Genomic DNA, 14,165 nt, shown 5'->3' with positions numbered 1-14,165 from the left:
ACAATGGCTTATTGAACTACATTTTGTGCTTGATTAGAGATTCCTAATTACTAAACACACAAAAATCACGTGAAAGATACACATAGCCAGTACTTTTGTGATTGCTGCTTCTGGGTATTTGAAAGTAAAAAAAAAGAAGTATGTAGTTGTGTGCTTTGAAACTGATGTCGCATGGATTTTGTAGCCTGATATCCATGCCTGGTTGCAGAGCAAATAAACTCCACCTAAGTTTCTAACTCCTCTTCATGGCTACGTGTGTAATTTGTCCACTTTCTCTCAGGGCACCACCAGAGAAGCACTGGAAACAAGAAGCACATGTCTGTGTATGACATTTTGCAAGCATAATTCTTGCATTTTCTTCATCCCACTGTGGAGTGCAGATGTTCTCTGCATTAGACCATGTGTGTTTTGCAAAGGGCACAGGTGGAGGAGATGGCAAGAAGCACAGAAAGCACTTAGCTCCTTTCATAATGTCCATAGCTGCACTGCCCAGCTGCTTGCATTCTGTAACTTATCCCCACTTCCTCATGGCTGTTGTGATATCATTACACACCACTGGTGGAGGCTTTCTGCTGAAAGCTGTAGCTAAATGAGGTCTATTTGTCCTGGCCTTGCCTGTGTTGCATGAGGCAATGAGTCAGCATGGCACAGTCAGGACTTAACAGGAAAGAAGATGCATCATGTCCAGCATCTTACCATTCCTAGCCGATGTGATCTGGCCCTCTTGGTTTTGTAACTGGTTCTGGAAATAGGCCTCACACCTTGCAACTGGGGGTATGAAAAACATATCCAGAAGTTGAAGAACAGGCACAAGGAAGACATAGAGAAATAACAATGTTTGTATATCTGTATTTCCTGGTTCCACTCATGTATTAAATGTCTAAAGTAGAACTGTTGTATTCTCTGTCCCATTGCCAGTGTGGGCTGCTGTTAATTAGTAGTGCAGTAACTGCTGACATATATTATCAAGTGCCTGGGTTGAATTGATCTGACAGACTCTGCAATGGCCACAATGACTTTATTAATGCAAGTCTTTTGTAATCCTGTAAATTTCTGCATTCTGCTGTGCTTCTTTCCCCCATTAATTTTCAAAAACATACTGCTAGATTGTCTGGTGATGGTTCCTGGTGTCAGCACAGTCAACATGGCCTACACTTCTGCTGTAGTGAACAACTTAGGGACAGTGGTTGTTGTGGATTTTCCGGGCTGTATAGCTGTGGTCTTGGCATTACAATGCCAAGACCACAGCTATACAGCCCGGAAAATCCACAACAACCATCGTTCTCCGGCTGTGAAAGCCTTCGACAATATAACTTAGGGACACTTTTTTTGCATTACAGTTGCTTTTGCACTACCATTCATAAGATCCAGAAGTCCTGAAGTGGGCAGAGATCTTGCTTGTCATCCGCTGCATCTCACAGTAGGTATGGCTTGAGGAGTGGGTAAGGAAAGCATAAATCACTACATATAGAGAGTTTCACTAGCAGTTCTCCAACGATGACATAGTGGAGAATCTGCAGCCTTCGTCATTCTCCAAAGTATCCTTCATTTCTTATCTAGCCTGGGACAACCCTTCCATTCCGATACAGTAAACAAATCCAGAGGGTCAAACATGAGAAAGATGAATCTCATTATTCCATTTCTCCCCACACTATTCCACCAGTGTGAATACTTCAAATAATCAGCCCATAATAGCAGTCTTGCCATATTTAGTTTTTAAAAAGAATGTGAACCTTTATTTTGGCCATTTTCCATTGCGTAAACAACACTCTTCGGTAAAAAATACTTCCAGGGAGAGGCCTCTTGATATTGCATAGAAAATAGACAAAAGCAAACAACTCTTTATATATATATATATGTACAACACAGAGACACACACATATATTCTTAAAAATAGAATACACCTTGGGAAAATTACTTCCAGAGTTTGTTACCACCTTATACAGTGTATTGACACCTAACACATTGCTCAGTCAAGCTTGCTAGATTTTGTTTTCTTTTTAGAAACAAATTCCCTCTGGGGTAGGCAAATTAACATCTACTCGAAGTTCTTTTGTCAGGCTTTGAAGAAGATCTGTTGCGTTTCCTTGCTTGCTGAACCATGGATTCTTAGTTGTAAACACCGAATGCTTGGCAAGCATTCCCAGTCTGTGGATAATACCAAGTAGGCAGGGATTATATAAAGAACATGGAAAACAGAGAATGCAAATGTGTTAGATGATCATCAGATTAAATATTGTGCAAATTGAAAGTGACCATATAAAACCTTTTCCAGGATATTAAGGGTTTCAGACATTATGGCTTGGATCCAACAATGTGTGAACTGGAAGGAAAATGTACTTAGTGCAGTTGTGCACAGTCTGCAGCAACACGCAACATTTCATTGTATTTTTAAAAAAAATGTATCCGAAGAAATGCTCTGTGTTATGTCTTTTGCAGGCAGAAAAGATATCAGAGATGTAATTGCTTTCATTGAGTAGAAGCAGCCAGCGAAGAGTAATTTTAGAGTTTCTGCAAACACCATCGTGCATACGGAAATCTTCCATGGGACGCAAACCAATGTTTCTAAGTATATACTGAAAAAAATGTAAAGCATGAATGTGACAAACATTTCTTAGAAAATACATGCATCATACATGATTTTTTTTAGTTAGACATCTGCTAACTGAGTTCCAAATGGGTTTTTTGCTATGTAACGTATGAATTGACCCATATGGCATTCAGATGAACCTTTCTGTTCCTAAAGATCCGAGTTTTTACAGACATGAGAGCAGAGATCTCTAGCATTGTGGTGCTTTCTGTTAGCTAGAAAAAAAATCTCCACCAAGCCTTGAAAAATAATCAAGAAATTAAACATTCTGAATGAATGTTGCAATGTTGTGAGAAATAAACCTGGTTTTGTCTTCAGGCCAGAAAAAAAAAATTTGCCTACCCCATTTGACCACTAAAACACCACCTAATTAGTATTTCTAAACAAGTAAGGAAGAGCCGGCAGAACAATCTTTGGAAAGTGACTGCTCCAAGGTAATAAATAAAGCAAGTGGTACAGGTTCTGAGGAACTGTGGATTATAGTCATTCTTGTCAAGATGGAATGATGGAAATACATCGGCAGCTATAGGGAAGAAACAGGAATAGAAAATAGCACCAATTGTTTTCAAGTTGCAACCATCTGAAGATGAGGCAGCAGAGTCATTCTGGAAGTGGTAACACCCAGTGGCACGTACGCATGTGGTTATCATACTTTGATTACTGTCGGCAGTGCTTTCCTAGTATGGATAGGCAGACACGGCGATATAGACTATGAAGGTTGTCTGATATTCAATGGCTCCATCAATGGTGTAAGAAAGAGCCCTGACTCTCATTCGATAAGTCTCTGGCTCTCGAAGAGGCCTGGTTGTATAGACCACACCTTTCAAGTTCTCGTCTCTGAGTGCAAAAGGGATTGTCACATCCTCATTTACCACGAGGAAAGTTGTCCTTGGATGCATCACTCCATCTTCAGTGTAGGCAACTAGTCGGATTAAATCTTGATTGGCGGCAATCCCAAATGGAAGGGAAACCAGTTTGTATTCCAAGGCATATGGGCTCAAGGCACACTCCAGATCATTCAGCGGACAGTTCTTGAGGCAGAACCTAAGAATAAACACAATTATGAAATGGCCAGTCTTTTCATCTACTTTATTTGACTAAAAGGAAAACTAGGGATTTTTCCATGTGTGCCATCCGGAAAAAGATGGAGTCACCTTTAATTTATGTACCACTTTCTCACATATGTGCCTTACCACAAAATCTTTTGTGTATAACCTTTTTTTTAAGTGGGGGGCTCATCTTACATTCAGAGTCATCTTCATTTCAGGTAAATACTGATATGTTGAATTTTTGTGTGTGAGAAAGTGGATTCAAGTAGCAGCAACTCCTTAAGGATAGGATCTCTTGAGGGTTCTCAGAATCCCTGATAGGTTGCCAAGATGGCATGAAGCATGAATGTCAAGCACTGCAATACAAGACATGACAAGAATTGTCTACACCAGGTCAGGTGTTGTTACTAAAGACATGTGTTCTTCAGAATGTGGCACAGTAAATTAGGCCAAACTATACTTTATGTCAAAAACACGTGCATGCTGTCTACCATGTCTCTGATAGCACGCAGTTGAAAAAAACTTTCAACACGATGCCATCACATTAGCATTTATCTACTCAGGACTGCCTTCAGTGTTGATACACTCAGGCAGTTGACAAGGATTCAGTCACTACAGGACCCACCATAACTGCCAGCACATAAACAGCAGCAAGAATTTGGGTCATCCTCCTGATCTGTGCTTTCCCCTCCCTTTCCTGGCTGCTAGCAATGGGAATGGACAGGATAATCAGTGTTGATTTGGCCCCTGCTCCTTAAGAGTGTATGCACGGACCAGCTGCTTGTGTATTATGCATGTGTACATTTTCATTCCAGAAAAAAATGAAATCTGGAAAAACTATCATACCCAGAAAGATGATCTCGCCGATAATTTGGAGGACAAGGAGTATCTATACACTGATAGCTTCCTCTCATGTTGAAGCACATTCCATTTGGTCCACAGTGAATGTTCTGTTCAAGGCACTCATCTACATCTGATTGAATTTAAGAGAACAAACAATGCCAGGTAAACAGCTGCCTGATTTAGAATCGTACTAACTGCAGATATACCCTCACCCTGCAGCCTAGCAAAGCTTTAGACCTTATGAAGACACTATGGCTTAAATTACCCAGAGTGTTTCTGTGGCTTGAAGGATTTCCACTTGCAGAAACACTCCACTTAAGGAGATCCCCAGGAACAGGATAGGGGGCATTTCATGATGCCAGAGGAGGGAGGAGACAAGAAGAGTTGCACTTTACAAGTGGAAATTTTTCCAGCCACTAAACATCTCTAGGAAATCTAAGTCTGTAATTTGAATGAGGAAGCTGTCTGCAGAGGAACAAAGAAAAAATATCAATGATTTATATATATAAAGACAAGTGTCCTCCTGATTGACTCATCAACACACAACCCAAACCCCCGAACCTAGAAACATGAAATTTGGAGAGAACATTCCTTTCATGATGTAAACATCCACTAAGAAGGGATTTTAAGAACTTCACCCCCTAAGGGGGTAAAAAGGGGTAAAATGTGTTTTCCCAAAGCGATACAGCTTCCCTGTGTGGCTGGCTGGCAGGCTGCTGCCTGCTTGCACCCCCGCCCATTGCCAGCTTGGCCACTCTTCCCTGATTGGGCCAGCCTTTCAATGTCATTTGCATATGTGGGCTGATTGGGGCTCACAACATTCCACACCTCATCCCCCCCCCCCCGCACAGACAGTTGGAACACAGATTTGCATATGTGGCCTGATTGGTCCTCAGCCCCCACATCTGAAACAGTATGCCGTTGCTATTGGGAATCATTGAATGTGTCCTGAGGTCAAATGCACCTCCCAGTCTTTCCCTAAAAATTCACTAGGGTTGCCAGTCTCCCTGTGGAGCCTGGCTTTCCTGTGTGACTGGTAGGCTCCTGCCTGCTTGCACCCCCCTCTTTCTGATTGGTCAGCTGTGGAACTCTGTGTTCTGAGGTAAAAATCACATAAAGGAAACTGCAGACAGTTGAAGAAAGATGGTACAAGACTCCTGAATAGGGATAACACGCTTCGCTTTATTCAAACACCTTTGTGAAGCTTAGGTACTATGCTATTATACTACAAAATCAACTTAAAAAAACACACACACACAAACCAAAAAACGTTACATACCCATAAGTTTTATAACTGGATTTAAAGTGGTTAAATACCGTAGTAAAGCACAGGTATCAAGCCAATTATAAAATATATTCTATAAACAAAATTCTCTAGTGTGCAAACATTCTCACTAACTTAGATGGCTTCATGCCAACTTACTACATGACAGCACTAGTTAACCCAAATGGCAGAACTGCATGTTGTTTAGTGAATCTTTTCTACTAACTTAATTGTTTCTCAGCCACAAAGTCTGAATTTTTTTGCGGGGGGGACTGGTGTAGGAAAATGGGATGAAAGAAACTGGATACTTCTCCCCACTACACCTAAAATCGCAGACCCAGTGACTGCTTTAAAAAAAGTAAATGTCAGTAAGAAAGATTGCAGATCACCTTGTTATACATAGAGCAGAACCACAAGTGACAAAAGGCACAGATTGGACACTTGTCTGCTTCCCTCAAGTTTTGATGGGAAATGTAGGCATCCTGGTCTCGCAGCTTCGCTCTCTGACTGCTGTCCAATGGACTTTTCAACTGTCACTTGTCCAACATTCCGCCAAGCTGCCTACATTTCCCATCAAAACTTGAGGGAAGCTGACAAGTGTCCAATCTGTGCCTTTTGTCACTTGTGGTTCTGCTCAAAGTTTCTAGTTTACTAAGGAATGAACCTCACAAATGAGCAGCACTAGGGAATATCAGGGAGGGAGAGTGCCACTTCCGCTTTCCAGGTAAGTGAGGGCAGGGAGGCAGCAAAATTCAGCAGTGTCAAAATCCCTCTTTCGGACACATTCAAAAACAGCAAAAACTCCCAAAACTAAACACGTACCAATGTATTTTACAAGAATTCATTGTGATTCTTTCCCTTTTTTTCATACCATAGAACTAATGTCAATGAGCTCAAGTTTTTAATTAAACAGTGGGCCTCGTTCACACCAAGATAGCCTATTTTGAATTAGGAATGTCTTTTAGGGGGCTGAAGCTGCCTCCCTTGCCTGCAGTACACACACAATCTATCAGTATATACTTCTCAGTGGAGCAAATATTGGTACCCGGGGCTGTTTTAGGTCAGGACAATGATGTAGTGGAGGAAGGCAAACTCCACACTTGCTACAGTCCTAACTCCTATCAGAACTTATCTAGCTACTGGAACCAGGGACGGACGCAAGTAAACTAGAATATGTAGTAAGGCTCTGAGGCAAATAGCTGAAACACAGGGGGGACTTCTGTGTTTTTCAATTGATAGTAATTGATGTAAGCCTCACCATTCTAAAAAGACATCCCTAACATAGTATAGGCTACATTTGCATGAGTGCAGCAGCAGGAGCAAAGGAGGGGGCATCACTATTGTGCCAATGCCATAAACATCCCTTCTGTCACAAATCCAGAAGTGACATTGTCACATTGGCATGGCGCTCTATGATTCACCCCAGACTCTATGGTTTTACAATTGAATATCCCCCCCTCCCCCGCCCCTCCCAGGGATTGCCAGCACTGGGTTGAAAAGTCTAAATGACGCCTATCATTTAATTAAAACCTTGAGACATTACACAATTATCTCTGCATCAATTGAAAATCTCAAATCTCTCCTATAAGTGTGCCTGCCAAGGCATTTTTTAGCTTTATACTCAGTGTGTCACATTTGTATAATTGTTCCCTTTGCCAAAATATTTTATTACCTTGGCACGTTTTGCCATTGGCCATTATCCGGTAACCAACTGGGCAAAAACACTGGTAACTCCCTAGAGTATTCCTGCACTCATGCTGACAAACATCTCTGTTCTCACATTCATCAATATCTGCAAAAGGCATGAAACAAAACATTAACATTGTGAAGCGAAGAGACAATCCAAGGCTGAAAAATCTCTTTGATGTAAGACTTCAGGTATTAAATTCAATTAATTCATATAAAAATAAAAAATAACCATACCATATAAGTTTTACGCACACATTTTACTAGGGCTGTTTTAAGTGCTGTTGTGTAACAACTTAGAGGAATCCACTCACATCCAGCAATTCTGTGCTTAAAAAAAAACCTGGATTGCTATGGGATGTTGGCCTATACTCTAGTAGAAGAGAATCTCTTATGGACCCCTTCTAACAAGATGAACAGAAAATGCAGATTTGATCTGTTCCACTTATAGAATCACCCATAGGAACCAGAGTAATGGTAAATGCAGTCACTGGAGAGGTTAGGAAGTAAGTGGATGGGCCAGTGGCTCACAGTGGCTAAGAACCAGTCAACATAACTCAGAAAGCTGGCAGGGAAGGGACTGAATCACCAAGCTCAAAGTCATGCATGTCTTCTGGGAGCTGCTAATATGATGGATAGTTCCCCAAGGGCAAATCCCTCATTGGCCACAAATGCCTTCCTCACACCATCAATGAGCTCAAAATTAGGCAACACTATTTACAACTGGATTTTGTAAGCCGGGGTGGGGGTAGTGAAGGAAAAGCAGTCAAAAGAAACCTGGAAGATTGAAATGCTGGAGTTTAGAAACTAGGGACAAGTTAAGACCATCCATTAACAGCTAGGCAGGGCATTGTCTGAGGGAAGACAAAATCACGCTTAAGACAGTTGTGTTTCCTAGATTATATATACTGGAGTTTCAAGTGGGTAGCCTTGTTGGTCTTCAGTAGAAGAGCAAGATCTGGGTCCAATAGCATCTTAAAGATCAACTAGATTTCCAAGGTATGAACTTTTAAGAGTTTTAACTCTTGAGAGCTCATATCTTGGAAATCTAGTTGATCTTTAGCGTCCCATTGGACCCTGGATCTTGCTCTTCTACTGGTGTTGTGGCAACTACATATATCAAACATGAATAGGAGGAAGGTTTTTGAAACGGGATGACATCATGATATTTTTGATCTTTTATTGGCTTTAGACTGCTACTGTTCTTGGTGTTCATAGTGATAATATTAATGTGATTGATCTGTGTTGTAATTTTTCTTTTCATTTGACCGGTGTTTTTGTAAAACAGTTACTCTTAAATAGAGGTAGGGCCTGGAGATCTCCTGGAATTACAATTGATCTCCAGACAACAAAGATTAGTTCCCCTAGAGAAAATGGGTGCTTTGGAGAGTATGACTCTATGGCATTATGCCATGCTGTGCTCCAACCCCTACTGAAATCCTGACCTCTCCAAGGCTCTACCCTCAAATCCCCAGGAATTTCCCAAACCAGAGTTGGTAACCCTTTTCTTAAACAACGTAGATGTAAAAATTAATGTGCCATGTTAAATGAATAAATATCCATCTACCATTTTTTAAAAAACAGATAATGTGTTTCTCTGAATATGGAGGAATATTTCCCTGGTAAGACGCAAAGGACGTAACTGCAATGCAAAGTATTCCTGTTTTAACGTTTTGATGTTTGCAGCCTTGGAGCCTTATTTGGGTGGAAAGGTGGCATCAACATTTTTAAAGAAAAAAATTAAGTATACCTTTGGTTTTGATAGGGCTCTGATTATTTAGTTTGCTCAAATGAGGTTCCAGGAGTTCTTGACAAGTGACCTGCTTGATTTCTACTGTATGCCTGCAGTAGATATACCAAGATGGCAGCATCCCATGCCTCTGTCCCTTGTTTTGAGATCTTAACATGATTTACTAATGGCTTTGGGGGAAACTCATTCAAACCCAGGCAGGAAAACAAAGAAGCTGGGGTTTCTAGGGGAAAAGGAACAGTTCAAGAGCCTATTAACTTTGATTGGTTCCCAGACTAATAGTGCAATCCGAAGCAAAGTTACTCCAGTCTAAGCCCATTGACTTCAATGAGCTTAGACTGGACTAACTCTCCTTAGGATTGCACTGTAATTGTACCTAAATTCTGAGATAAACACCATTGTTTTAGGTTACCGCAACCCCAAGTTGGACATGGAGGCCTACGTTCACTATTTTTCAATATAAAGAGCAATTCATTTTGTTTTAATCCTTCCTCATTGAATGGGGAGGTTCCAATATAGTATGCAATTAATCACTTTCTTTACCATGAATTATATTAAGGGAGAACTCTTTATCATTTATTTGTTTAAAATATTTAAACTCAGTCTTGCCTATTGGCACAAGATGGCTTACGACTAGCTATTAAAACATTACAGATCAAAAATAAATAAAACCCACAGATCCCACCCCTGCAAAAGATGCCTACCCCCATCAAAATCTCTGGCAAATGAACAAGACTTGCAGCACCTCCTGAAGATCTCCAGCAAGGAGGCTCTCCTCCCCTCTTCAGGAAGCCCATTCCACAACGTAGGGGGCCACAACAGAAAAGACCCTGGCTCTGGTCAATATCAGGCAGGCCACCCTGAGTGGAGGAAAAGCCAGCAGGTGGCAGCCTGAAGATTGTAATTGGTGTATGGAAACATATCAAAGCAAGCTGATGTGCTAATCAGTTTTCATGGGGAGGGAGTGTGCTATGAAGGTTGGGGGAATCCAAAGATCCACTCTTCTAAGAGATATATTTTAAGAACATGTATTCTAATTGTTTTTAACTGTATAATAGATATATCAGTGTTATAACTTATCAGTGAAGTCAGTTACTTTTTTAAAGAAGCAAGCTTCTAGCATGCATACATTGTAGATAGGTCCATTTAATTATTTCTACCAATCATCTCATAGCATACAGAATCAGTGACCTATTTACAGAAGTAGGTGTCATTGAATGGGGCTAATTCACATATGGTCTGAATGACAGGAGTGTAAAGGAAAGACTGGTCCCTCTAGGCTCCATGACACTCTTTGGAAGTAAGATATGTCTGTTTACCACTGAATCACCACCAGGGTCTCATCATTGTTCCTGACTCTACTCTCTGCTTTAGAAAAAAATGATGAGCAGAAGATGTGAGTGGTACATGGAATAGTTTTAATATAAAAGGAATGAGGACCCCGTTAGTGTTTTTCTCACATGTGCATCAAGTGTTCCATGATTAATGGTCACCATAAACAGCAGTGATGGAAATTGGTCCTTGGAGTAATAAGGGTGATTCACACATGAATGTCTGACACTTGATGTCTCTCAGCAGAATGGGTGAACTTCCTCCCTTGGAAAGTACTGTGTTTGAGGTAATTTGTAGCAGCTCATTCCAACATGCATCTCAATGTTTGAGTCTCCCTCCAGTCATCGAAGTGGAGTTAGTTTGTGTGCAAGTGAGAACTGTCCTTAAGTGTGTGATTTATCAGTATTGCCAAACTTTTTGTGGTTCTTATTAATCCCAGTGGGAAGCAAAGCTCAAACACTTTGTCCCGTCCCTCTCAGTCATCCAGAAGTTCCACAAAGAGACATAACAGTATTTAGGGGCTTACTCACTGCCCCACTTCGTTGTCTTTATTATTTATATATTATAATTACTTGTTTTAAAGCAACTTTTAAAATTTGGTTAGCTGCCTTGAATGAAAATATTGGTAGAATGGCAGGCAACAAGTTCTCTAAAATAATTAGACATCCCAAAGGCAGCTTGGCAGATGATTTTGTGCGGCCTCCACCCTTCTCTAAATGAAGTGCGTGCCCCCAAGAGGCTTCTATGCAGTTACAGAAAACTCTTGTGGTGTGCTTTCACTTTGCACCATATCCTTGCCAACTGTGAAACGGCACATCATGTGCTAATTTTGGTCTGGGCAGAACTGTTCCTTGCACAAATTTGTGCAGGTAACTGGCACTATCCAAATGGAAAGCATTGAAACAGCCAATTGCACAGTGTGACCATTCGGCAAGTGGTCTTCTCCATGTGAAATGTATCTGCGGCTTGATCCAGAGCTCTTCTCATACTGTTTTCTTGCCTGGGCAGTGTCACTCCTCCAGAGATTTTGCACAGAGGCCTTGAAACATAGTCCTGTTTTATATACCCTGGTTCTGAGGAGCATGCCCAAAAGTCAGCCATCCTTGTGCAACAGAAAGAAAGAAAGAAAGAAAGAAAGAAAGAAAGAAAGAAAGAAAGAAAGAAAGAAAGAAAGAAAGAAAGAAAGAAAGAAAGAAAGAAAGAAAGAAAGAAAGAAAGAAAGAAAGAAAGAAAGGAGCATAGCTGTCAAACCAAATTTTCTGACCTTGTTCGCTTGTAAGGTGCTCAACTACTTTGCGCCTACCCAAGTGAATCAACAGCATAAAAAATTGTTTTGTAATATGCTATATATAGAGACACAAATGTGACATTTACCTACACATGTGTTATTTCTTGCCTCATAGCCTTCAGGGCAAGTCTCTCTAACATTCCTTTTAGTCCTGGAGATGGGAATTCTGCTGTTCCTATACTCTGAGTACGAGCTGTAGATATTGGAGGAGTGTCTGAAATACTGCTGAGGTCGATAGATGTCTCTCACGGGAGAGAACTGTGCATAGTTATAGCTATTATAATAGGTGCCATAATTTGGCAACCTCTCCAATCCGGCGCAAGATTTGCCATCGCCTAATAAATGTTGTCCAGGGGGACAGATACACGTGAAGCTGCCAGGGCTGTTGGCGCATTGATATGCACAAGGTTTAGGCACTTGTTCGCATTCATTAATGTCTGCTCATGTAGCATCAGTCCAAAGCAATGAACCATGCCACAAGGGGGAAGGGGGAAAAAAAACACAAAACATAAAAAGCATATCAGTCTGTGGACCAACTGACATCACAAATGTGATTCTGAAACCACAAAGTTCAGCTTTTCTGGGCTGCATGCATTACTCGTTGTGACAGTTTATGAAAACCATATAACCATCTTGGCTAACGATTACTGTTAGATACATATACAGAAATCAACTTTAGATCATATCAACATGGAATTTCCAAGGCAAATTAAGTTATCTATAAGTGCAATGAATGTTGAATAAAATAGATTCTGGGGTGAGTTCTCTTCTAATGCTATGTTTCTAGGGCCAGTTGCATGGCCAGCCACCCAAGAGACTGCATGGGGCAGTACAAGGAGGTGCACTGATACATCTCAGGGCCTCAGCTTGCTTCCTGCCATCAGTGGCACAGGAGGGGTGTGGCATCCCCTCTGGGCCTGCGACTCCGCAGTAGAAGTTTTCAAGGGCCAAGGAACTGTCTGTATGGTCTGCTGACTTCAAGGACAGTAACATAAGTAATTTTTTGTGGCTTAATTAGTAGTCAAAAATAGATGCTAGGCACAAGAACATGCATTAATATATATTTGAATCTTTTCTCTAACTTACCCATACAAGGCCTTCCAACTCCCTGGGATCTGTACCCTCTCGGGCACACACACCGGTAGCTTCCACGTGAGTTTTCACAAATCTGGTTGTATCGGCACTGATGAGTACCATCTCTGCATTCATCAATATCTAACAGGGAACACGAAATCTTAATGGAAGCCGGCTTTTATGTGAGAAAGTAGTTTCTATGCCACCACCACAAAGCTCTCCTCAGCCAGTTGCATTCCACTCAGCTGGGGCCTTCCTCTGCAAGGAGTCTTCCGCCAGAGAAAAAGCCTCTTCTGTTGATGAAAGAGGCTTTTGCCCTGGAGGAAGGCTCCATCCACAAGTTTTTAGAATTTGAGGATAAACATATCCCATATTTGCTTATTTCTGCCTCTTCTTGTCTTAGTCTTCTAAAAGAACAGACACCATAGCATTCATGGCTGAGAAAAGCAGAGGACTAACAAGAGATTTTTTTCTTTGTGATGATGAACGTTCACAAGCAGCCTCCACATTTGTGATATAAGATACCCATAAAAGTACCACATGGTTGATACTCATAACCATGACAGGAAGAGAGAGATGCTACTGAAACTGTTCGAGATATCCTGGTTGTCTGTCACAGATCCTGAAAAGAATATGGTAAATAAATACACCTACCTATACATGTTCCATTTTCTGCTTTGGTCATTCCATTTGGACACAGATCAATACATTTAAAGCCACCTCTGGTGTTTTTGCATAGCTGGTCAGGTCTGCATACATTCTGCCGGCATTCATTCACATCTTTAATAATAAAGAAGACATTTTAATTCTTAACCAGTGTTATCAATAACAGCTGCATTCATAGACAACACACCACCATGGTTATCTGGTCTGTTTGTTCATGAAAGACATGAATATGGCATGTTGACATGCTCACACCCCCAGGGCTGGCGCACCCATTGAGGCCAGGTAGGCAGTGGCCTCAGGCGCGGGGTGCCGGAGGAGGGGGGGGGCGGGAGCACGCGCCACAGAGCTCTCCTATCCCTCCCACCCCGCACCGCCGCCAGCACACGCCCCCAGCCGGGCGCAGCCGCCGCGGGCAGGCATCTGCGGCGGCGCAGGCAACTGAGTGGGAGAGCTCGGAGGCCACCTGCGCACCGTCAGAGCTGCCCGCTGCAGTGATTGGGCCGGCGGCGGTGTGCGCACTCCCGTAATGATGTCACGCGTGACTAAGATTGAAGGATTCCTGATTTCAAAAGCTTCCATAGTACATGAATCCAAATTACCATGACATCTGAATGCACGTGCCT

General features: G+C 41.7%; 1 protein-coding gene across 1 annotated transcript in view; it reads right to left on the bottom strand.

The window, feature by feature from the left end:
- Positions 1–1,803: 1,803 nt before the first annotated feature.
- Positions 1,804–14,165, bottom strand: part of HMCN1 (hemicentin 1) — a 278,171-nt gene continuing 265,809 nt past the window's right edge. Inside the window, exons 102-107 of the mRNA XM_054980206.1 lie at positions 13,531–13,656; positions 12,889–13,017; positions 11,889–12,239; positions 7,419–7,538; positions 4,486–4,612; positions 1,804–3,634 (exon numbers count right to left, since the gene is read on the bottom strand). Coding sequence (XP_054836181.1) covers positions 3,268–3,634; positions 4,486–4,612; positions 7,419–7,538; positions 11,889–12,239; positions 12,889–13,017; positions 13,531–13,656 — 1,220 coding nt within the window. The 3' untranslated portion in view covers positions 1,804–3,267. The remainder of the gene's footprint in view (positions 3,635–4,485; positions 4,613–7,418; positions 7,539–11,888; positions 12,240–12,888; positions 13,018–13,530; positions 13,657–14,165) is intronic.

Source organism: Eublepharis macularius, chromosome 5 (genome assembly GCF_028583425.1).
Source record: "Eublepharis macularius isolate TG4126 chromosome 5, MPM_Emac_v1.0, whole genome shotgun sequence".
Lineage (NCBI taxonomy): Eukaryota > Metazoa > Chordata > Lepidosauria > Squamata > Eublepharidae > Eublepharis > Eublepharis macularius.
The sequence above is the reverse complement of the archived record's forward strand: the minus strand, read 5'-3'. Positions and strand labels throughout refer to the sequence as shown.